This window comes from Rhinopithecus bieti, unplaced genomic scaffold, assembly GCF_001698545.2.
Source record: "Rhinopithecus bieti isolate Rb0 unplaced genomic scaffold, ASM169854v2 scaffold_759, whole genome shotgun sequence".
Classification (NCBI taxonomy): Eukaryota; Metazoa; Chordata; class Mammalia; order Primates; family Cercopithecidae; genus Rhinopithecus; species Rhinopithecus bieti.
This window is the reverse complement of record NW_016803631.1, coordinates 300,179-325,886: the sequence shown is the minus strand read 5'-3', so window position 1 is coordinate 325,886 and position 25,708 is coordinate 300,179. Positions and strand designations below refer to the sequence as shown.

The following is a 25,708-nucleotide window of genomic DNA, read 5'->3' as shown; positions in this document are numbered from 1 at the left end:
GGTGCCTCTAGCTGCCCAGATCTCTCTCCTGAGAGGAGAGTCTTGCTTCTACAAAGTGGCTTCTGTGATCAGATTGCTGGCTTCAGGGATGTTGGCTATGACAGATCCCTTTTCCTGGTTCTACCAGCTGATCCTAGTATCTCTGGGCAGGAGAGGAGAGTGTTAGGCCTGTGCAAAAAGGCTTCCCCAACTGGACCACCTGTTTTTCCTAGGTTTCTCATACTGGCTCCTCCTGTCCACCTCAGTATCTTTCCTTGGAAAAGAGGAGTTTCTGACCCAGCAGGGAAGAAGGGGTTTCCCCTGGTCACTTATTTTTTTTAGGACTCCCAATCAGTCCCCCTGCCTGAGGTTGCCAGAGGGACTCCATTAGGTTCAGGGGGAAGAATGAGCTACTGGGCTACCTTATGCTGCTAGATGGAAAGTCAGGAAACACCTTCTGATAGTTAGGGGGATATAAGATGCCCTGCCTCTGTGCTGTTCTTCTGGTCCTGGGTTTTCAAACCAGCCTGCTTTCTTCTTAACACCCCTTAGAATTCTCCTTTGGTTTTCTCCTGTACCATTTCCAAAATGTATTAAGTTGTGCTTAGCAGGGCATAGCAGCAGAAATGGGACAATGCCATCTTGTCCAGACCAGAAGTCTCTCACCTACTGAATATTATGTCTACATTATCTGTAAATATATATATTTTTTGCTAATTTACATCCAATTACATATGAATAATAAAAAATCCCAGAGAAGTCTACCTAATGCAGAAATTTAACCTATTTTCTCCACATGTAATTAAATTAATGAGACTGGGGGAAAATGGATGTCAATAAATAGGATCTAAAGTGAGCACATAAGGATACTGTTGAGGAACATACACACACACTCTCCTCCACTCAGGCCATCTTCTTCCAGTCTGCTCAGTGTGGATCTCTACATCAAGCACACATGGAGTCATGAAGCCTCCAAAGAAGCTGAGAAAAATGGGAGTGGGTGGTAGAGCCTATTGTAGTGAAAATACAATCCTTTCTTCCTGGGGCCCTCTGAGTGGCAAGACCTACCTGGATGCTTCTGCTTGGGAAATCTCAACTCTGAAAGGCTGAGTAGTGCCAGGAGAATGGTAGCTCCAGAACTCCCTAGGTTGGTCGGGGTCTTCTCTGAACTTTAGTGGTGAAGGTGGCTTAATCCAATCGAATGTACCAGAGTAGGAAAGCAGATATTTATTTGGGGCAGCACGTTCAGCTTGGTATGGTTTGTTTCTTTCTTTCTTATTTATATACTGTGTCATTCCCAAGAAGGGTTGAAAGTGACTTCAATCAATACACAATATATACGAACATATAAATTAGATATACAGGTAAAAAAGACCAAGAGGAAAACAAGGCACAGGAACAAGGCTGGTGCAAAACTGCTTCTCTGTGATTTTCTACACTTATAATAAATAGCCCATGAGTGGCACATGGCTGGGGTATTTCCTGTGCCATCTCTGACTGGAACCTCAGGACTGGGCATGGGGATGGCAGGATAAACTCCTAACAAGAAAGGACCCTCAAGACCTGCCATGGAGGAAGACACATTCCCATGGGAATGTCCCTATAATACTCCATAGATTTCCTCTTCCTGAAACGTGTTTGATTTCTTCTTAAAAATTCCCAAGTTCTCACTCTGAGAATGGCCATGGTTCTGGGCAGTGTAATCTACTGAAAGACTCAGGCTACTAAGTTCCTGAGGAATCACATTCCAGTCAGGGTCCATTACAAGTCAGAGACTATATAAATATGCAAGAGAGCATGAACCAAGGCTAAAACTACAGTTGGTAATTCCTCACACTCTAACTGTTTTGTTTTTTGGCTTTTTGGTTTTATTTAGTGATGGGGACTTGCTCTATTGCCCAGGCTGGAGAACAGATGTGTGATCATGGGATCCTGGCTCTTTGCAGCCTTGCACTCCCGGCTCAAGGGATCCTCTTGCCTCAGCCTCTTGAGCAGCTGGGAATACAAGTGCATGCCACCACACCCAACTAATTTTTTTAAACATTTTTTGTAGAGATGGGTTCTCACTATGTTTCCCAGGCTGATCTTGAACTCCTAGTCTCAAGTGATTCTCTCACCTTAGCCTCGCAAAGTGCTGGGATTACAGGTGTGAGCCACTACACCCAATCTCAAAATCTTGTATTTAAAATTCTTCTATTTGATTCTCAGAATCTAAGCCAAAACTGTTAGATTCAGACTTGCAGGTCCCAAGTCAGCTGGAAATCTAGGTGATGCTGATGACACACAGGAGCCGAGAAGTAGCCACAGAAGTTGTGCTGTGTGCCTGGTGACTAAATGACCACACTCCTTCCGCTATGAGAGCTGTCTTTCTCCTGGAGAATAGAAGAATACACACACACAAAAATCCAGTCAGTGTAATCCGTCTATGCATGTAACACATAAGGTGTGCTTGATTCACAAATCCTAAGTGGATGGTGGCTGCCAGGACAGCAGATCTGAACCTAAAAAATACTTCTTTACTCTTCATGAAACCAATCTCTCTCCCCAGGCTTAGGTTTTTCTTGCTTACCTCTCTAGAGACTCCCTCAAATACCTTTAATTTCTGAAAATTTCATCCAGTCTAATTCACTCTGCCTCTTGCTCTGTTTTCTAATACCTTCAAGTCTCCCTGAGACTCAAAAAGTGGTACCCTGTTCCATTCTTCAGTCCATCTCGCTCCCATTCATTCATGAAGACATTGCTCAGTTCTCTTTTTCCTTTTTATAATCTCCTGAATCATTCCTTCCCAGCCTTTTCTAAAAGTTTGGCTTCAAACCTTAGTATTTCTCAAAGTTGTTTTCAAAGATCACTAATTACTTCTTCCTGACCAAACTCAGTGGCTTTTTTTTTTTAGAAGTTATTCCACTCTACTTGGTCTTTGGGTTTTTTCCACTTCCTCGGTGAGGGTGAAGAACTGTGGTTGACATTTCTCATATTTCTCTAGCTATGGTAGGGGATCATTTTATTTAAGTTTTGAATATCTATAGTTGTGGTCCATGAATGTAACCTTCCTCATCTTATTTGAAATAGGAAAACAAGGTATCTGTCCTAAAATATACTGCTCAAAAGGGATCACGTATGTATGTACATTCATGTTACTATAAAAAAAAAGTTTCCAATTTATCAGGAAAGTAAGTTTCAGGGGTCATGATTTCTAATCAAAATACTGCAGGATAAATGTTCTCTGACATAATAGAAAACAATGAAATGCAATAAAAGGAACTTGTCCAAGTATGCTAAAAGAAAACCTAGACATGATCAAGGAGTAGACATTTTGTTGAAAGTAGGAGATTAAGAATGCCGACATAAAACTTTCTAAAAATTAAATCAAAAAGTCAAGAAAAAAGCTGGGATTCTCTACAGAAAGTTTGAATTTAGCTTGGAGAAGAAAGAACACCATGGCTTTCTCTTGTATTAGAACCGGTGTATACTGGCCACGTCTGGAACAAGCCAGAAACTTTGAGAATGTCTTAGGACAAGATTAGAAAGAAAGATAATTGATTGGAAGAAGTCCAGGAGCCTGGGCCACACAAGTCTGTAATCACTGAAGGTAAAAGCTTGAAGTTTTTGCTCCTTATATTTCTGAGGTTATAGCTTCAGTGGAGTGAAAAGGCCACCAGACCTGAATTGAGAAGATCTTGGCTGTAATCCTGGTTCTGAAGTTGGGTGGAAGATCCCTCAATATAACTTCCATTTTCTCATGGGCAGTGTGTAACATATAGTTTCTACCTATTTCAGGTTCCCATGAAATCATCTGCATGGAAGCCCTTGTTTGTCAGTATCTATTTGTTAAGCATTACTCTTGAGAGAGAAGGTTCCACATGAACACCAAAAAATAATTGTTCCATTTATGTTTCTCTAAATGCCAAATAAAGTATTTTAAATAAGCATTCTATAAAAAGTTATGGTAAAGCTGTAACTGCTGAAAGCCTGCTTTAGGAAAATAGTGATACATCTTATCAACTCAAGCAGTAAACAGAAACTTCCAGTGCTGCATGATGGAAGGTCACCATCTAGAGGCCCAGTTGTATTATGATGTTTCATTACAAGCTCCATTGACTTCAGAGGCTAGGAAGGCAGCCTGTATAAGAAACAGCAGCCAGCCCCAGGAGAGGAGGGAAGAGCACGACTTTGGCCCTGCAGACTTTGCCTCAGTAAAGGCATTCAAAATTTAAGTTACAAACAAAACAAACTAAACACAGTGCCCTTCAAACTGAGCAATCTCCCAAATCAAGCTTTGGTCCTGGGCCTCTGCTCACTGTCAGAATATGAATAGAAAGTTGAATGTGATAAGTAAAGTGATAACTCCTTGGGAGATAAGCTCAAAGAGACTCCAAACAATGGAGGCTTTTACAATTTTTTGTACAAAATCTTTGCTTCCTGGGAGTAACTTTACAATTGAAAATTTGGTTTGGTTGTGGTAGGTGGTAAAGGAAGCTGTGATATTTTCAGAAAATGAGGAAGAAATAAAGTCACCAGAAGATATCATTGACTCCAAATGATAATCTCTTTCTCTCTTTCTTTTTTTTCTGAGTCAAGGTCACATTCTATTGCTCAGACTGGAGTGCAGTGGTGCAATCATGGCTCACTGAACCTAGAACCTGGGCTCAAGTGATCCTCCTATCCTTCTGAGTAGCTGGGACTATCGGTACATGCCACTGCACTTGACTATACTTCTCTAAGGAGGCAGAAAGGGCACAGGCTTGAGAATCAAAGTGCGATTCAAACCTGAGCTTCACTCCCTATTGACTGTGTGGCTTTGGGCATGCTACTCAACCTCTGAGCCTCCCATAGTTGTGAGGATTAAATGAAATAAAGCTTGGAGGCCAGGCACGGTGGCTCATGCCTGTAATCCCAGCACTTTGGGAGGCCGAGGCAGGCGGATCACAAGGTCAAGAGATTGAGACCATCCTGGCCAACATGGTGAAACCCTGTCTGTACTAAAAATACAAAAATTAGCCGGGCGGGCTGGCATATGCCTGTAGTCCCAGCTACTCAGGAAGCTGAGGCTGGAGAATCGCTTGAACTGGGGAGGCGGAGGATGCAGAGAGCCGATATCGCGCCACTGCACTCCAGCCTGGCGACAGAGCGAGATTCTGTCTCAAAAAGAAAAAAAAGAAAGCTTGGAAAGGGCTTAAAGGGCTTATCCAGTGTCTGGAATGTAACTGGTGTTCCTCACCCTTCTCTCACTTACAAGAAGCCACATAATTTAACTTAGAGAAAATAATTTAACTTAGAAGAAGATAGCCTGTAGATTTGGGGCCCAAAACTGGATCTTAACTTTGTTGTTGTTATTGTTATAATGAAGAGAACTGGTTTAGTCACAACATGAGTAAAGGAGGTGTGACTGTCCCAGCTTTGATTGTGTTTTCTTTCAGAACGTAATTTTCTTACTGGTAACATGGAAGAAACAGTTGTATCATCTGTAAATGAAGATAATAGTACAAAACACACAGGTTGTGAGGATTAAGTAAGATGTTATATAAGATGTCTATAACTCAGTACTGCTTAGTAAGGGTAGCTATTTTCACTATTGTTGATCCTTGTCACTCAAGGGACATCTGTGAGAAGATGATATAATTGCCATTGATTATTACAGAAATGCCTGCTGGTCTTTGCTACCTTCCTCACAAATCACTCTCTCACCAAGGTTCTACTCTAGAAAGAGCAGCACTGTGGCTCTCCTAAGAGGCCTGCTCCTTTGCACACACCATGTGTGTGATTGAGTTTTTAAAAAACTTGCAGCAGAACACGTACTTCCAAATGAGAGTTGTATACTTCAAAACCTGTGAGAGACTACAGTTCTTCTTTTATAATATCTCTCTGCTCCAGGAACTTCTTTCAGAGCTACTGCATATACTTTTGACTATCTAAACAGAAGCAAAAGAGAAAAGGATTTTGGTCAAATAGGGAAAAGATCTTCACAGATAGCCTATAAGTTGGCTCTGAGGCAGTTTATTAATGTTTTTGAGCAATGGCAACATAGCTTTGCAAAGTGGCAACATTAAAGGAATGCTGTCATTTGGATGTATTAATTATAAATTTTTTTTTTTTTTGAGACAGAGTTTTGTTCTTGTCACCCAGGCTGGAATGCAATGGCACGATCTCAGCTCACTGCAACCTCCTCTTCCCAGATTCAAGTAATTCTCCTGCCTCAGCCTCCCAAGTAGCTGGGATTACAGGCATCCGCCACCACACCCAGCTAATTTTTTTTTTTAGTTTTAGTAGAGACAGGGTTTCACCATGTTGGCCAGGCTGGTCTCGAACTCCTGATCTCAGGTGACCCACCTGCCTTGGCCTCCCAAACTGCTGGGATGACAGGCGTGAGCCACCGCGCCCAGCCGCAAATAATTTTTAAAGTCACTTCTTTAAAACAACACAAAAGATCTGCATCCAGAGGCCCTAAAGGCCTACGTCCTTCTGTGTTCCCCTTTTAACTATGTCTGGCACCCATTGGCATCTTGCCTATCCACAGAATCTTAATGTTTTGGCCTATATATGGAATATCAGGGTTTTAAAAATCAGTTTAATGGTCCCTTCCAGGGGATGTCTCAGAGGGTCCCAACCTCACATATACCAGGGCCTTGAATGCTGACTTAACAAGCATCTTCTGTCAGGCCCAGTGTTCTAATTTGGGGTATGGAAATGGGTTGCTAATTAAAGAAAGCAAAGCAGCTGTGAAAGGAGGTGAGGCTTTAGCCACAACAATCTGCATTCAAGTCCTAGCTCATAGCTTGCAAGGTGCTTAATCATGCTGAGCCTCATTTTCTCCTGTGACCCCGCTTGGCCTGCCCCACAGGACTGCCATGACAGCCGAAGCGATGGTGAGAAGGCCCTTCACAGGCAGTGAACTCTCCCCTACACTCTGCACCCGCTTGATTTCTTTAGCTTTAGCAAGAGGTAGTCCACCCAGCCCACAGTGTAATTTGGGCAAAACAGGGAGGAGGCACCCTCTGTGGCAGAATGAGAGGCAGCCTGTGTTGGCTGTGGTCATGCCTGGCTGGAGGGTCCTCTCTGCCCATGCCCGACCCTCAGCAGGATGCCCCAGGCTCACCAAACGCTTCTCCACACTTCCTTTTTTCCTGCTATTCTTGCCTGGAGTGACATCCAGTGAGCGGTAGCTAGGTGGCTTCTCCTCGGGCCAGTGTGGGGAGTATGAGCGGCGGCGATGGGCCCCCCAGCTCTGGGGCTGCCTCTCCTTGTCCTCTTCAGAGCTCCAGGAACTGAGGCCGGAGGGCAGGGGAGGAGAGTAGCTGCGGTGCCTGCGTCGTCTCCCGTGCCTCTGAGTGCTCTCCCGGGGGCTGAGCCTGTGGGGCCTCTCCTGACAGCGGCTCCTGAAAGGAGGGTGGCTCGGCCGCCAGTGTGCCTCGCTGGACGAGGGGACATCGCTTAGGCTATCCCTGTCTGACCAGTGTGTGGGTGACCCATTCAGCCTAGAGCTACGGTGTCTTCCACTCCACGATGGGTCCAGTTCCCTTCTTTCCAATGCCCAAGACTTTGGCCCCCGGTCCTGGAGCTCCTGGTGGAAATCAGGGTAATGGTGCTGCCTTCTCCCATCTCTCAGATCCCAGGGCCTGGAGTGATTTGGGGTGAGCCACTGCTGGTGCAGGGAGTCACTGGTCCTCCTTGAGGATGACAGGTCTCTGATCAGTGGGGGCAGGTGGATGATTCTGCGTTCCACAACCTCGGAGCCCAGGGAGGACAGCATGCTGCAGGGATGGCCAAATCTGGCTTTGAGGTCAGGGGGCAGAGGCTGTGCCAGGTTGAGGTTCCGCAGTTCTTTCTCCAAATACTCCAGGACACTATTGGTGATGGGAGGGTGATTGGTGGTCTGGGTCATTGGCAGCTGAGGGAGGCTGGACCGCAGGGACAAATCTGAATGGAAACAAGGACATGACATATAGAGCAAATGGTCCAAAACATACACCTCAGAATCAGGACATCAAAATGCGACATTGGTTAGCATGACTCCCTCCCATCCTCCATCATGAAGATGCCCGCCACATTGGTCACAGAGGCCTTGATGTAGCCCATGTTCCTGCCCTTGCCCTCTGCCCTCCCCTATCCCAAATCTCTGGAAGAGTTTACCTCGCTGCAGCAGCGGGTGCATTGGATAAGATGAAACCTGGGAGCTCCTGTCCGCCCCCCAGTACAGGGGTTTTTCCATCATCTGAGGACCTAGGGCCTGGGCCTGCTTCATGTAGCGGTGGCGGGCCAGGGCTGCAGGGGAAGAAGGAGAAATGCAGACCCTCAGCCAGGCAAGCCCCACACCTCCCACTTCACTTCTCTCCACCTAGAGGCCCTGCAAGAGGCCAGCTTCTTTTGTCTGTTCTCACCTATCTTGCATGGGAGTAAGGGTTAAGGGGGTAGTAAATTAAATGTCCCCCTGGTGAGGAGCTGGAACTAAATTTTCTTCAAGACTGCAACTTCTGTATCCCAGGAAAGTATATTCTTAAAACTTGATTCCTAGCCTCAAAATCATTTCATCATCTTGCCCATTCCTAAGGTCACCCAAAATGCATAGGTAGATTCATGGATACTAGCATACAATGAATTACTGGGCCATAGGCCAACAAAACTAGAAGCCAAAGGCCAGAAACAGAAGGTACAGATGCAAAGGACTTAGAGGAGGCTGTGAATCAGGGGCTGGGGGCATCTGCTCAGAGTGAAAGAAAAAGGGAAGGGCATGATACTGAAGATAATGGGCAGAATTACTTGGCAATTATATGGAAGAGTGTTTCTAGCTGGCATGCCAACCCTGGGTGGAAAAAAATTCGTGGGAAGAAGGCAAGGGTGTGCAAAAAGCTCAAGTAGATTCCAGTGGGTCTTTTCTACTCTTCTCCTCGCCTTATTGAGATTGTCCCTAAGTAGGGGAATTTCTAAGGGGTGGGGTGGAGGCAGGGAAGGGGGATGAGAAATACTATTTCCTTTATGGCAAAGAAAATCATATAAAAAAAGTAGTGCAAGGATCCATAGAAATGTCACTCTAGCCCCTTAGGTGGGGCTGGTCTGAGGCATACAACCCACAGTGAGTACAAATTAAAAACAAAAGCATTTCGTTGTTTTTGTTCATGCTTTTCTATTTTTGGGGTAGTTGTGGCTGAGTGCCTCATGTTTCCTAAGTGCTCTGCCTATCCACGTGTGTTGGACATGTACCTGTATGTTGAGGGCAGGAAATGCCGGCCTCAGTGTGAACGAGGATAGGCCCCAGCCTAGCATTCTCAGTTCCTCCTTGCTTCCCTGGGCCCTGTGGCCACCCCTAAAACAGCAGGGCCCAGGCACAGAAGGGGACAGAAAGCTGGCATCCTGAACACAGTCATATAGGGTGTAGGGTTTGCCAAGGCCAGCAGCAAAGGGGTCATCCAGTGGGCTGCCCAGTGATTCCAGTATGAAACTCCCAGCACAACAGGAAGTGGTTGTAACAGAGTCCCCAGAAGTGTCCGGAGCGTCAACCCTCAGTGTGAGTCACAGCCTAGCCTGGAGGAAATCAGATGCAAACTTACAGCTCCCCCAGCAGCCACACCTTCATGCCAACTGATAGCCTTGAGCCTCCCTGAAGACAGGTCCACAAGCTCAGAGCTGCCCTCTCCCTCTGCAGAGCTGCCGCTCCCCAGCTCCCTCTACTGGCCACCACCAACACACATACTGGAATGCCCAGCCTTATACATGTAATTTACCTTACATAAGCTAACTAGTTCTCTGAAAAATCTCTTCATCTGGGAATCCAATGAGGAAGCTGGGCTCAGAGAGATTACCTTCCCAACCTAAGGTCCCACAGCTAGCGACTGGCAGAGCCAGGGTGTGAACCTGTGCGACGCTCAAGCCTATGCTCTTTGTGTGCCATACCACCGAGTCCCCAGACTCCTTTATTTTCTGTGATGAAGCAAAAAACCTTCCCTGCAGGCACCTCCTCAATTTACCTCTCTCTAACTCAGCTCCAGACCTTTCAAAGTCCACTCCAGACTAGTCTCTCCTTCCATGGCCTGGGGACATCTGATTCCAAGAAGAACAACCCTACCCACTGTATCCCTTTAATGGAATCCTTGCCTTTTCCAGATGGTCCTATTCCCATTTAGCCACTCCTTCTCCTGCTTCCTTCAATCAGGTAGAAAGGCAGAGTTGTGCTTCCTCTTTGCTCCTCAAATGATTTTTTTCACTAAAGGGACACCCTCCACAAATAACTCTCTAACAACCCTTCCAGATCCTTCATGAGTGTTTCTGACATTTCCTGGAGATTTTTCACACGGTCCAGAGATTAACTCACCTGCTTCCTTAGTTACCACAACCTTTTTTCCAGGGTCTCCCGCTTCCTTGTTGCACTACAACTAATGAAACAGGATGGAAGACATAGTCTTTGAGTTTTTCTCTTGCCTGCCTTCCCCCGCATCCCTGAAAACAGCCTCACGGGATGTCTAGGCTTTCAGGGGCATCTGTTGCTCACCTAATGGGGAATCAGATAGGCAATAAAAGTAGGAAACCTGGACAAGGCAACAAAGCTGCAAAAGACTCCCAATAAGTTATCTCTTAACCTCAGTGGAGTAAAGTCTGCCTTAGTCACCTTTAATGAGCTTGTTAAAACTACAGCTTTCTGAGTCTTATTCCCAGGGACCCTCCTTCAGTTGGTCTAATGCAAGGCAAGAAAATTTGTATTTTCAACAAGTTCCCTGTTTCAACAATGTAGGAATCAACTTGGAATTGACTGCTGAGGACTCTCAACACTTTGTTCACCATCCCTTACCATCCCCTCTCCACTCTTACAGAACTCATTCTTGCCCTTCTTTTAATTAATTAATTAATTAATTAATTAATTTTTCTGAGATGGAGTCTCGCTCTGTCACCCAGGCTGGAGTGCAATGGCACTAACTCGGCTCACTGCAATATTCGCCTCTAGGGTTCAAGTGATTCTTCCGTCTCAGCCTCCCGAGTAGCTGGGATTATAGGCGCCCGCCACCATGCTCTGCTAATTTTTGTATTTTTAGTAGAGATGGGGTTTCACCATGTTGGCCAGGCTGCTCTTGAACTCCTGACCTCAGGCGATCCACCTGCCTTGGCCTCCCAAAGTACTGGGATTACAGGCGTGAGCCACCACGCACAGCCCTTGCCCTTCTTTTAACCTATGGTCATTTAGTCTATTTGCTTTCTCCAAAACCACCAGTCCTCCCTGATTTGACTGACCAGTCGTTTCTGGGACATCCTCAGGTGCTTCCTAGAATCCCATGCCCCTTTGAACTCTCATCATTTTAGCTTTAGGCAACCACCAGCAGATGCTTCTGGGTCCCAACCAGGCAACTGACCTCAAATAGCCCTCCTCCCAACAGGGCTTTCCTTCTTAACCTCTCAAACATGCATTCCCTCCTCTATAGCAGCAACTTAAAACATTCCCCACCTCTTAGGTCTTCCCCTGCTGGTGAACTTTCTGCTGATGACTTCATCTCTATTAAGGAAGAGGAACCAGTCCTGAACATGGAGCCAAGAAACCTAGGTTTAGTCCAGGGCCCACTGCTAACAGGCTGTAACACACTAATTGTGGAAAAACCTCCCTCGACTTCACTTCCTTCAGCTGTGAGGCAGAAGGAGATGGGGCAGGAGACATCAGAGATTCTCACTGTGGCTGTGGCCTACTGCAGGGCATGCCTGGAGGTTCTCCAGTAAGGAGGGCCAGTAACTGCTCTAGGGATGAAAGGCGTTTCTCCAGTTTTCACAGAAAAAATACGTTTCCAGTTCAAAAACGTCTATCTTTAAGTCCTACTGAGGGCTGTTTACCACTACTAGGTGAACTATCAAGGGTTACTAAAATTTGGTCTTATTTTCATTTTTCTCCTCTCTAATCCTTTTTTAACTCTCACTAGAAAGTGGGAGCAGGTTGGGGAGGTGGGATGTGATCAAAGAAGTTCAAGAATCACTGAAATGTTTCTTGAAGCTTCCTTCTGCATCTAGAATTTTGATTTGCTGAAATCGAGTCAGGAAGATGTCAGCTCCCTCAGCTTCCTCCCTTACATCTTAATCATCCTCCACATTTTAATGACTTCCTTTCTGTCTTCAGAGGCTAGGCTGCTTCCCTTTCCCTTCCACTCTCTAAGGGCCAGTTCTTTCCTTGTAGGGCTGAGGCCACTCCTACCAGCTTCATCACTCATCAGTGACCACCTCACTTCTTAATGCTTCACTTTACTCACTTGATATTAACCTTGGTTCGTTGCTTATAAACATGTTTAGGATCACCTTATTCTCCAAACACCAACAATAACCCCTTACTCCTCTAACCAAAGAGGAGTAAGTAATAATTCATGCCCTTCCATGCAATTCTTCTTGTCAACAAACTTCTCAGGACAGTCTGCTCCAGTGACTCACTTTGAAAGTGACATCGGCCCAAGTTCAGGGATCTTTGTGGTCTGCATTTCTTGATTTTACTAGTTTTTTAAAATGAACCTAATCCCTCCGGAGAAACAACTCTCCCCCAGAACCTCCTGTTATTAGTTTACTAATAAGGGATGCACTTATCATCTGTGTTAGCTTTGTCCCCAGTCTTGCCTGCTTTTAGTGCCCCACGAACCTAGGGAATCTAAGCAGCCATCTTGGGCAGGTTTTTCTTATCTCATCCTGCATATTATTTCTCCAGCGACAGTGGCCTCTCCATGGCCTCCTCCCTAAGGTCCCTGAAAGGTAGGGAGCCCCGCAGTCCAATGCTGCATCCTCCGTAACTTTTCCCCTCCTATGGTGTCTTAGCCAATCCCACAGTGATCCACCTACAGAGACTGTGGCAGCCTCTGCTGTAGGAATGCAGACTTTCACCAGTCAGATGAACATGGATTCAACTCTGCAAAGCCACTGCTATTTCCTAGCTGTGGGGCTTTTCTGACCTTTGGTCTCCTGTCTGTTAAATAGGCATGACATCTGCCTTCTAGGGTGGTTGTGAGGATTCAGTGAGGAAATGTATGCAAGGGGACTACATGTCAGACATCCAATAAAAGTTAGTTCTCTTTTCCTGTAAGACAGCAACCTCGGAGCATAGTCCTGAAACCAGACTCAGGCCACTGACTTTCTTCACATTGTAGATCAGATTTTGTGTCTATCTTAACAGGTCATTCATTATTTTTCCCTTAAAACATTTCCTTTCAAATGGATCAAACTGATAAAAGTGTTATCTCTGGGTACTCAGATGAGTCATTACATTTTCCTGAATTTCTCAAATTTCCTACAATATAGTACTTTATTTAGATCATCAGGAAGAGGAAATGTTATTGAAAACAAAAGCCAAAAAAAAAAAAATTAAAAACCTTCTATTTAACGCAGTTGGCACTATTCCATCTATTTGACCAAGAAAATATCTTTATAGAATAATTTTGTATTATTTTGCCTTTACCATGTATTCTGTAGCCAACATTTTTAAGGGCATAATTCTGTTACAGTTCTGTTTTAAAGGATCAGACGTTAGTCCAAAGGAAGATCACATTGAAAGTAAGATCATCTGCTGCCTCTTCCCTTGCCCTAACTCAAGGATTCTCAAAGTGTGGCCCCTCTACCAGCAGCAGCACATCACCTGCGAACTTTTGAGATAAGAAATACAAATAAAGTTCTAAGCCCCCAAATGACTAACAGACCCCCTCTTGGCCAAGGGGACCCCAGAGAAACCTTGGAAGCTAAGTTCATGGCCATGACAGGATGGGAGGTCAGACTCATCTCATTATATCCCCACCCACAGTGACCAGCCCTTTCAAAAGACTCCACGTGGATAATGTCAATTACTAGCTTATCTTCCCAGGTACAGAACAAAGACAAGATAAAGTCTAATTCCTCTTTTCCCCTTTTCTAATATTCACTTTCTCTTATGTAAAATACAGATTTGCTGGGCACTAACTAAAATTTCACAAGTGTATAATCATTTGTTTCATTGCTGCCCTCCACTTCTTAAGGAAAATGTATAAATACTAAACCTCCTGGGAACTTCTTTGAAAAAAAAAAAAAAAAACAGCCACAGATGCATCTGTGACTTATGTTTTTTCCCTGGGTATGCCCTCAAGCTAGCTCAATAAGCCTCAATGATCTGAGACTTAGGCCTCAGTCACTCATTTTGATTGCTAGAGGAATAAAAATTCTCAGGTCCTACCTTGGACCAATTGAGTCAGAAAACCTGGAGGTGGCAGCCAAAAATTAAGTTAAGGAGGAAAATTAAAAAAGAAGAAACAGAAATCATCCCTACCTCCTGACCTCTAGGGAGGGGAGAGTGGCTGAAGGTTGAGTTGATCACCAATAGCCAATGACTTAATCAATCATGCCTATGTAATGAAGTCTCCATAAAAACCCAAAAGTACTGGGTTGGGGGAGCTTCCTGGTTGCTAAAGACGGAGGTACTGGGAGGGTGGCACACCTGGAGAGGACATGGAAGCCCCGCCCCACTCCCACATACCTTGCTCTATACATCTCTTCATCTGGCTGTTCACTTGTATTCTTTTAAATATTCTTTGTAATAAGTGGGTAAACATAAGTAAAGTGTTTCCTTAAATTCTGTGAGCTGCTCTAGCAAATTAATTGAACTGGAGGAAAGGGTCGTGGTAACTGCCAATTTATAGCCATTTCCTCAGAAGCACAGGTGACAACCTACTAGTTGTAACTGCAGTTGGCGTCTGAAGTAGGGGGTGGTCTTGTGGGAATAAGTCTTCCACCTGTGGGGTCTGGTGCTATTTCCAGGTAAATAGCATCAGAATTGAGTTAAATTATAGGACATTCAGTTGGTGTCTGCTGAAGAATTCCTTTTTGTGTGGGGAAAACACACACACACTTGGTGTCCGAAGTATTGAATGGCATGTGAGAACAGGAAAAAACAGTTTTGTTTTCCTTTACAAGTGGTATTCTCTCTTACTGGCTTATTTAAACCACTCACTCCAGCCCACCTTATGTCCAAATGAGGTCAGTGCTAGGAATGAAGATTGAAGCACAGGCACATCGGGGCTGCTGAGGAAATGCCATCAGTAGACAGAGCTATCTAAGGGATGCTTTAGGCAGCCTGAGAGTGGACAAGCAAATGTCCTCATTTCAGCCACCTTCCATGTGGCTCCCTAACCTCCCTAAGCATCATTTTCAGGGCTGAGGCTAATGTCCTCTGACCCTGTGATGGGAGAACAGCATGGAGGAGAGAACCTGGAAGAACCTTTGACCTGGCACTTGAAGCTGATCTACTTCAAGTCCTGGTCCCTAATCCACTCCATTCCACTGCTTGTCTGTCCCCTCTCACCTTCCTCAGGACAGCAGCAGCGGGTGGGACAGCAGGGACAGCGGATGTAGCAGCAGCAATACTGAGGACAGCACTGGCACCAGCACACTCCAATCAGCAGCAGGAGGAGGAGGGCTCCCAAGATGATGAAGATCACGGTCAGCCAGTCTGCAGGGGAGAAGCCAAGCAGGGGCTGAACTAAACATTCAGGGGGAATACTTCCAGCGCTGATGTCCTAGAGGTCTCATAAACACAGCTCTTGACCTACAGGTTAAAGTTCAGCAATATGTTGGCAAAAAATTAAAAGTTTAGCTTTGATAAGGGAACTTCAGAGGTTGATAATCCAATGACAAGAACTTAGGCTTGTTTATTTCTGTTTTTTTTTTTTCCTGTGAGTAAAAGTGTTACGGCAGTGAGGTAGACTGAATAGAAAGCTCCAGTAGCACTTACGCAGGACGATGAGCTTTACTTCCTTATCGGGGTCTCCTGATGTGTCCCCTGGAGCCTCAATGGTGCAGTAATACACTCCATGGTCCCACCACATCACTTCATTAATCACAAGATCTGCTCCTACACAGTAAGGAGGGAGAAAGTGCCAGTGTCAGAGGAGAGAGCACTGGTGTCTAACCTGTGACAGCCTCAAGACCTGGGCAGCATGGCGAGACCTTGTATTTACAAAAAATAATAATAAAAAAATTATCCAGGCATGGTGGCATGTGCCTATAGTCCCAGTTTCTCTGGAGACCGAAGTGGGAGGATCGCTTGAGCCCAGGAAGTTGAAGCTGCAGTGAGCTATGAATGTGCTAATGCACTCCAGCCTGAGCAACACAGTGAGACCCTATCTCAAAAAAAAAGTTAAACATAAAATACTGTTTAAGTTGGCAGTATATGGGGCTTTTACTTCCTCACAATCAGACCTCATCCCTACTGGTACAGTGGAAATGACTATTTAGCTGCATTTCAGATGAGGAAAATCAAGACTCAAAGGAACTGGCCTAATAACATACAGACAATGCTCATCAGAGGTAGGTTCAAACCCACATCTCTCTGCCTCAAAGCTAGTATTCGTACCCACCAAGCTTTCCTGTCTTCTCTAAATTGGGTAGAAAAACTCCAGATTCTAGGTCCCATGTCAGCCTAAAATGAGCAGTTATCTCTGGATCCTGAAGGACAGGTATGAGATGAACTTGAATAAAGATAAAATGCCAGTATTTTAAGAGTAAATGTAACTCAAGAAGAGTTTCAGTTCTCATGGGCACTCAGTGTTGTATACCTACATTAGGATAGATGAAGGGTTTATATATATATATATTTGATGTACATTCATTTTTGTTTTTTTAAATTTTAAGGTCGGGGTGTATGTGCAGGTTTGTTACACAGGTAAATGTGTGCCATGGTGGTTTGCTGCACAGATCATCCCATCACCTAGGTATTAAGCCCAGCATCCAACAGCTGTTCTTCCTGATGCTCTCCCTCCTACACCCCCGAACCCTCCAACAGGCCACAGTGTGTATTGTTCCCCCCATGTGTCCAGGCATTCTCATCATCCAGCTTCCACTTATAGGATCATCAGGGTGGACAGACAACCTACAGAATGGGGTAAAATTTTTGCAATCTATCCATCTGACAAATGTCTAATATCCAGCATCTACAAGGAACTTAAAATGAATGGTTAATATTTATGTTCAAATTTAGCAAAGTCAATAAATATTCACTTTTGTGGGTCCAGCACTATGTCAGGCACCGAGGAGATGTAAAGAGAAACAAAACCCTTTTCTGTCCTGAAAGGGTTTAAAATCCAGTCAAAGGCATCAGGGCAGCCTCTGTGTGAAGTACAGTGGCAGTTCCAGTTCCCCCACCCACAGTAAGCACCAGCGCCACGGAACCTTAGTGTTACAGAATTGCTCCTGCTAAGTCGGTTGTAATATCTGCAATTCTTTATTATCTGTTTGTCAAGAAATGTTTATTGAGGAAATGAAACAAAAATGCAAGGTCATGCACCAGTGGACCTAACTTTGACTTGTTTCCTTCTCTTTCTACGTCAGTACCTACAATTTTTTCCTACCCACTATTTTCCAAACCCACTACCTTTCCCAGAAATAAGCTTACCCCAGACTTGGAAAAATGGTGAAAATGCTTTTAAAAAATTCCCCCTCGGGGCATGATGTGTATTGTAAATCTGCTCTAATTTTTATTGGAGACATAAAGAGTATTTGAGGGATGTCAGAGTAAGAAGGGTGTTCAGATATGTTAATGTTTTAAAAGATCTAAGGACTGATTTGACAGGGTCATCTCAAATGATGCAAGCATAGGCAACAAAGTGTCAGAACACAAGGACTCCAGGAAGTCCCAACAAGCCTGGAGACAGAAGTAAAAACAGAGGGGAATACTAACGTATTCCTGTGGGAGTAAGAACGAAGCAGGGTTTGAGCCAAAGGTGGCTGGGAATGGAAGTAGTGGAAGGTATTTACCTTCATGTTTTAGAAAAAAAAAATAAGAGCAGGGACTAGCTACTATGGGGATTTCCATCTTTCAGAAACTGTACAGGTAATTTGCTAATTAAAGAGGCTTGAAACTTTGAGGTCAGAGAAGAACAAATTCTGCTGGCTTTGGAAAAGGCAGAACCACCTTGGATCTTTAGAGATGCCCCTGGAGACTAGAAAACAAGGACAGATGTACCCTAAAGCTGAGGGCTGGCTTGGGGAAATCAGAGGCCGAATGTAAAAAAAAAAAAAAAAAAAAAAAAAAAAAAAAAAAAGTCAGACTTAAGTGTTACAGACAAAACTGAAAGCAATTATTAAACTGGTTCCCGTTAAGTGACCTCCCTTTAAACAGTCAGAATATTCACTGATTCCTTGATATTGTAGCTATGGCCACCATGAGTGGCCCAGTGGGTATATTCTTCCCTTTTTCCCCTTTTAACAAACAAATATTTATTTAACACAGCACATAAAGCCCATTGAAATAGGCTCTGAATTCTGTGCTGATCTATGGCAGCGAGTGTGGATTACACAATAGAAATATGAGGAGCTAAGCCATTTATCCAAAAGTATACGGAGTGATAACTAATGCTTACTGCCCACTTCCTATTTGCTAAATGCTTTATACATATTACCTTACTCCCCACAAATCTCTATGATCTAGGTACTATGGCAAGTCCCATTTTATAGAAATTGAGGCTGAAAAATTGTAGACGCTTGCCCAGGTTCATATACCCTGTAAATGCAGAACTGGGATGCACACTCGCACCTGACTCCAGAGTCAGGGCTCTCACCACTACTCCCTGCTCAGGGCACAGAGAATAGACAGGCTTTGGACACAGCTCTCACATATCACGCTAGATATTCACTTTGGAGTAGGGAGGAAGACACCACAATGCCCATCGTTCAGATGAGGAAACAGAAGCCAAAGAAAATAACTGATCAGGTCGGGCGCGGTGGCTCACGCCTGTAATCCCAGCACTTTGGGAGGCTGAGGCAGGCGGATCATGAGGTCAGAAGATCGAGACCATCCTGGCTAACATGGTGAAACCCCGTCTCTACTAAAAATACAAAAAAATTAGCCGGGTGTGGCGGCAGGCACCTGTAGTCCCAGCTGTTGGGGAGGCTGAGGCAGCAGAATGGCATGAACCCAGGAGGCGGAGCTTGCAGTGAGCAGAGATCGCACCACTGCACTCCAGCCTGGGTGACATAGCAAGACTCTGTCTAAAAAAAAAAAAAAAAAAACATGATAACTGATTACTGGTCACTGAGCTAGTGAGAGGAAGCACTAGGACTCTCACTGGGACATTTTAGTCCAAGTGCAGTGTTCTTTCCTCTATCAGTGGAGGACAGTGGTCTCAAGGTGGTCATCTGCTCAGAGCCCCCTATTTCCTTCCATATGAACAACAGGAATAGCCAGAGGGAAACTCAGTGACCTGGGGTTTCAGTAGGCCCCGAGAGCAATTTGTGGAATGAATCAAAGAAATCTGATCCACATCTTAGCCCTGAATCTCAGGAAAGCAAAGGAAACCACTCACCCCTAGACGTTTAGCCAAAGCTATAGATAGCAACAGAACAACCTCTGGTTCAGAGACCAACTTCCAGGGAAGTAACTTCAGCTGGTGCAGCACATTCTATGAAGCTGGCACTTTCCTCAAACAATGACAGCGACCAAGTAGACCAACAGGCAGCAGAAAGAAATGGGAAATCCCATGCTGACTCAGCCTGCCAGGCCTGGTGTCTGCACCTCCCCATACCCCCAGTTCCCCAACACCTCCCCCGCACTCACGGTTCTGGATGGTGATCTTGCGCTGCCGGTAATCTACCCCCAGCACGGGCTCATTCTGCCCCCGCCGCTGGGCCACGATGCGAACTTCCCGCTGGTTGTCGTTGCAGTCGTTGGATGGGTCCTGGCCCAGGGATAAAGCTGCCTGGTATGCTGAGGAGAGAGGGCACACTAGAGTCACAGCTATAGGGGTTTCCCACAAAGAAAGGTTCCCTTTCTGCTCCAGGCGTGAGACACAGTGAAGTATCTCAATTTTTCCCAAGACTATGCATCCCTTGGGACTCTTGTTAATCATGAAGATCCTGATTCTGCAGGTCTAGAGTGGTATCTGAGATTTTCATTTCTTATATGCTACCTGGTGATATCAGGCACCACACTTTGAGCAGCCAGACTCCTGACCCCCTAACAGGCCATGATTTCATGCCGGCTGTATCCCCCATCTCCTATTCCAACTTCCTTTGTCTCATTTTCAAAGTCACCCCAGCCTCTCTCTGCTCCCATGGAATTCATCTACCTGCCCTTAAAACATAAGGTCGCATGCCTATAGTCCCAGCTACTCAGAAGGCTGAGGCAGGAGAGTCACTTGAACCTGGGAGGCAGAGGTTGCGATGAGCTGAGATCACGCCATTGCACTCCAGCCTGGGCAACAAGAGTGAAACTCCATCTCAAAAAAAAAAAAAAAAAATATATATATATAATATTATAGTATATATATATATATATATATATATATATATAATCTGAGAGCTGTTAAATCTGCCCCTGGCAAATGCCTGCTTCCCTAGCCTCTCCTCCCTGGCCATTTAACCCAGGCATTTTAAGAGTAACCCCCAGGAAACAACGCCTCAATTTAGAGAGGAGTCTTTTGGGGACAATGGCAGGATCAGTGGGTGGCTCAGACAGCTCTTGAGGTTCTGCTCACATCATATTGTGAGACATTAGCTCGAGAGCTCAAAAAGTAAAAGTTAGGGTCCTCACAGAAGGACTTGAAGCACCACGTCACCACCATGTCCTGGAGCTGGGCAGAGGTGGTGTAGTCATTAGTAAAGACTAATGCCTCCCTCTCCCTTTGCTTCTTCTCGGGAGGCTCACTTCTTCCTATGAACAGGGTGTCTACTTCTATTCTCAAAATCTCCAAAAAATTAATTGTCTTGGTGCTGACAGTGGGGTGTTCTGGGTTCCTTTGTTCTTTGAGAGAAGGCAGAAATGGGCAACTAGGAAAGAGCTCTGATCCAGACAGCACAACCCACATGCCTGGGGCAGTTGTTACTGAAAAGGCAGGACTGGCCAACCCTAAGGGGGAGTTGTGTAGCACTAAGAGACTTCCCACAGTTAAAGAGCTGCCTGTGGGGCACTGGAGGGCTTAGTCAGCAGAGGAATGACCATCTCCCCAAAGGCGGACTGAAGAAGGGAATACAGCAAGAAGTAAGAGGCTCCCAGTCATTAGTGCTGAGTGTAGAGTCTTCTTGCCGGCATTCTAAGGTGGTGGGGGTGACGGGAGGCAGGCCTGCATAGTCAGCTCAGCACGCTGGCATGGAACCAGGAATGAACAGGGAGGCAGGACTTTTGCTTAATGTCTGAGTTTCTTTAAAAGTTTTTAAGAACAAAGCAGGACAAAAATTGTAAAATAAACTAGTATGTGACCTTGAATACATTATTTCATCTACCTGGACTCCGTTTGTTTATCTATAAACAGAGGAATTGCATTAGGTGATCTTTGTGGCTTCTCACTACCAAGATTTGTAATCCTAACTAATCCCTCAACCCTAACCACAGTATGTCACAGAGGTGTCTGGGAGCCACACAGGGCCAAGGGGGTAAGGATACTCACACGCTGAGTAGTAGTCAAAGATAGGGTCCTTGCAGAACGACTTGAAGCGCCATGTCACCACCACGTCCTGGAGCTGGGCAGAGGTGGTATAGTCACATTTGAGGATGATAGAGGCAAACAGGGTGACATAGCGTTCTGTGTGCTGGACCGTCACAAGCAAGGACAGGCACCCTAAAGCCAAGAGCAGGAGACAATGCTGAAGGTGACCTACAACTGCTCACGGGTAAGAAAAACAATGCGAATGAGTAAAACATACTGCCTGCCGTCCTGCCTTACGCTGGCTAGGAGCTCACAGACAGAGTCTGGGCTCTTACTCACCTGGGCAGGCAATGGGTGGGGTGGGGTGGAGAACGCACTCAGCTGCCTCAGAGGGGCATAGGAAGAAAGGAGTGAGGAAAACTCCCAGGAATTTACAGTGCATTAACAGTGATGACATATCCAACAATATAAGAACTGTATCGAAATAAAGCCACATTCGTACTGAAGTGACACTGCTAATATATTTTTTTCCCCTCACATCACGTCTCTTCTTAAAATGGTTTCCCATTTCCTAAGGATAAAGTTCGAGCTCCCTAACCAGGCCTACGAAGCCCGTTAGCTCAGCCTACTGCCCTTCTTGTCCGCCCTGTGTCCCTTCACGTCTCATCTCCCACTCAAGGGGTCAGCCATTCTGAACTTGCTTCAGTCTCTCCCATGCTAAGACCATTCTCTTCTCCAGGTGCAGCTCTCTCATCCTGGAACAGTCTTCCACATCACCTGCCACTGCTCCACTCTCTTCCCTGGGCTAATTACGATTCGTGCCTTGGGTCCTCAGCTGAACAGGGATTCTACTTCTGTCTACAGGGTTCTGTGTCTGGAACCGTACCTCCTCCAGCAGCCCTCCTATCTGCAAGTCTAGGAGAGGGACCTCCCTCTGTTTTTTCTAAGTGCCTCATCCTACCCCTAGGCAGCACTTTTCATGCTTCTTGTTGATGGCCTGCTCACTGTGGGCTCAGAGAAAAATGCAGTTGGCCTTCTCTAAGTCATTGCTCAAATACCAGCGCCCAGTACTGTGCCTATCACCTACTTGGCACCCAACAAATGTTTGTTGAATAAATGATGGAATAAATGACTAAGAATATATTAACCAGTGGACATTTGGCAGTACAGGCAGTCAGCATAAACATAGAGCAAATAAAACAGTCAGATTGTGACAAACTGGATTAAGAAAGACTTGAAGAAATTAAGAGGAGATTTTTCCTTTTAAAAAATGTCCTCTCCCTACCCTCCAAACCTACAGGCATACTTAAAGCTCCAGGTATGCCTTGATGAAGGATTAGGTAGCACCAAAATGTCAGGTGGGACTTTGGCACAGTCAGGGGTCCAGACATAACCAGCACCTTGGAACATTCCTATGTTAGTTTGGTTTCTAGGCCAAGTTATAAAGGGGTTCTCTTGTGGGAGATTTAGTGTGGAGCAGTAGTACTCATACTCGAGTATGCATCACCAGAGGGCTTGTGACAGCCCAGATCACTGAGCCCTATGCTAGGAGTTTCTAGTTCTGTAGGACTTGGGTGAGGCCCAGAGACACAAATTTTTTTTTCTTTTCTTTCTTTTTTCTTTTCCTTTTTTTTTTTTTTTTTTGAGATGGAGTCTCACCCTGTCACCCAGGCTGGAGTGCAATGGCACAATCTCGGCTCACTGCAACCTCCACCTCTCGGATTCATAGGATTCTCCTGCCTCAGCCTCCCAAGTAGCTGGGATCATAGGCGCCTACCACTATGCCTGGCTAATTTTGGTATTTTTAGTAGATGCAGGGTTTCACCGTGTTGGCCAGGCTAGGCTCAAACTCTTGACCTCAAATCATCCACCCACCTCAGTCTTCCAAAGTGTTGGGAATATAGGCCTGAGCCACTGCGCCCGGCCTGAGCCACTGTACCTGGCCTTCTTTTTTTCTTTTTTTTTTTTTGAGATACAGTCTTCCTCTGTTGCCCAGACTGGAGTGTGGTGGCACAATCATGGCTCACTGCAACCTTGACCTCCTGGGTTCAAGTGATCCTCTGGTCTCAGCCTCCCAAGTAGCTGAGACTACAGGCATGTACAACCATGCCTGACTAACTTTTTAAATTTTTAGTAGAGATGAAGTCTTGCGATGCTGCCCAGGCTGGTCTTGAACGCCTAACCTCAAGCAATCCTCCAGCCTCAGCCTCCCAAAGTCTGGGGTTATAGGCGTGAGCCACTGCACCCAGCAATGGATGTAAATTTCTAACTAATTTCCAGGAGATACTGATGCTACTGCTCTGAGGACCATACTCTTTGAGAACCATTGGTGTAGACTTGATTTAAAACACACACACACACACACACACACACACACACACACACACACACGCTTTAGATTCAGATACAGCTGGGTTGAAATCAAACTTTAATACTTACTTGAATTTTGGACAAGTTATTTATGCTCTCTGAGCTGGTTTCTCAGCCATGAATGGAGATGATGATAGTGCTAGCCTCATCAGGTCCTTGCAAGAATGAGATAATCCACTGTCCTTGGCATGAAGCCTTGCACATACACTGCCATGTTAGTGTTAGTACATGGGTCTCTTCCCTTTTTCCCCTTATTATGAGGGCCAGGGAGAAAGAGGTTGGAGTTGGGGTTTTCTCCAACAGAGTTTTCAAGTGGAGCCACCTTCATTTTGACCGAGGTGCTCCCACAAACAAAACAAATGTAGTCATTATCTTACAGAGCAGCTAGGTGAACCTGTTTTGAAGGCTAGAATCACAGGATTCTTGGGTCCTGCCTGACCTACTGGCCACAGCCCTTATAAGACTTTCCTCTTAAACTTCCGATAGGCACCTGCATCTGGGTTCCTCACATCCATAGACAAGACAGCAGAATGATGTTCAGGACAGGCACTCACAGAAATGACCTGACAACCTATCTCCAGGACTGGGCTGTGATGCAGATGCCCCAAGGCAGTTGTGCTGGATAGAGGCTCTGCAGCAACGCAGGCAAGAGCTGTGGGCAGGAAGCCTTCATGAAAGGAAAAGATTTAACCTAGGCTCCAAGAAGCAGGTAGGACTAAGATTATGCATGAGAAGCAGGAAGAAGGCAGAGAAACTCACTGTTTCTGTAAGCAAGAAAGGAGGGAACAAAGAGCCTTATTAGGAAGGGGCAGTTACTTGGGCAACCTGGGGGAAACCAATCTAGCTGTGTCTCCAGCTTTATGGAAGACAGAGAAGATAAATAAGGTGGGGCAAGTGGTGGTGAGTGGGAGATGGAGCAATGGAGTGAAGTCTAAATCACAATCCAGTGTCAATTTCTTATCCATGGATCATCACTGAAGTCTTTTCTGAAGAACAGTAATAGGGTGAAAGTGGTGTTTTTAGGAAGATAGATGACTTCCCCACTCAACTGTAAATGAAAAAAATAACATTTTAAAAAACCTTGAGTATTTTGGGAAAACAGCTGCTGTCTCCATAAGCTGTAGATTCCCAGAAATCAGGTCAATCAGAATGGAAGGGCCAGTGACCAGCATCTCAAGCCTAACATGGATTCCTCATCTAATTTTTGGTTCTTGTTCTTTCTCTATGACTACCCCTTTGTGTTTTTTTGTTTCTTTGTTTTCTTCCAGAACTGACCTGAAATAGACCTTGGAGATCTCACCAACCACAGTTTTATCTGAACAGTAGAAACAGCCACAGATAAGATTTTCGCAATGAATAGGTTGCCATTGTCAACACTGACTTATTTTGTTCCATAACACACGTACCAATGAGAAGAGAGAGGAAAACACTGATTTTTGGTCTAAATAAAATCTTAGGTTCAACAGCATCTTCAAATATATTCTTTAACATACTAAATGTGATACCTGGGAGAAGATTAGCTATGCTCACTTCCTGTACAACAAATCTGAGGCTTGGAAATCTGAGTGACTTGTCTATGGTCATTTGTTTTCTAAGGGGGTCAGAGTCAACATTCTGTCCCTGAGCAGTGCTCTTGCCTCGCAGCTTGGCTATTCTTTAAATAAAAGATAATTGGTATTCACAAGTTTGCAAATAATTTGAGCTGGGGCCAGGCTATGTGAGTAATAATTAAAATATAACTGGTGCAGTCACTCTGACACAGTGAAATAAAGAACTTGTAGGCTCTTTATTTGGCTGAATGTAATTTGATATAAATAGCAGTTTATTCAATACTCCAGTCAACATCACTTGTATAGAGGTAGAGCATTTGGGAGCAGGGAGGCCAGGTTTGCTGGGGGTCAGAAAAGGGAGTTTGATTAGAGTCAGAAATTGCTGTGGGGTAGCTTTGAAGATTGCAGAATCTGACACCCTCGAGGACGGGAAATGGGGAGAAAGGTGATCAGTCAGCTCCCCTTCCATGAATGCCCTTATTGTGG

General features: G+C 45.1%; 1 protein-coding gene across 5 annotated transcripts in view; it reads right to left on the bottom strand.

The window, feature by feature from the left end:
* The window catches only part of ILDR1 (immunoglobulin like domain containing receptor 1), a 57,947-nt gene that overhangs the window by 20,787 nt on the left and 11,452 nt on the right, over positions 1-25,708 (bottom strand). Inside the window, exons 2-8 of one of the 5 annotated variants that reach the window (XR_001888976.1) lie at positions 21,324-21,494; positions 19,496-19,645; positions 15,677-15,796; positions 15,248-15,394; positions 8,107-8,238; positions 7,073-7,893; positions 2,097-2,351 (exon numbers count right to left, since the gene is read on the bottom strand). Coding sequence is in view for 4 of the 5 variants with exons in the window: in XM_017891029.1 (XP_017746518.1) it covers positions 6,764-7,893; positions 8,107-8,238; positions 15,248-15,394; positions 15,677-15,796; positions 19,496-19,645; positions 21,324-21,494 (1,850 nt within the window). In the remaining variant the exon portion in view is untranslated. Of the gene's footprint in view, positions 1-1,163; positions 2,352-6,360; positions 7,894-8,106; positions 8,239-15,247; positions 15,395-15,676; positions 15,797-19,495; positions 19,646-21,323; positions 21,495-25,708 lie in introns of those variants that run through there. The other 4 variants (XM_017891035.1, XM_017891036.1, XM_017891029.1 and 1 more) reach the window with 4 other exon arrangements.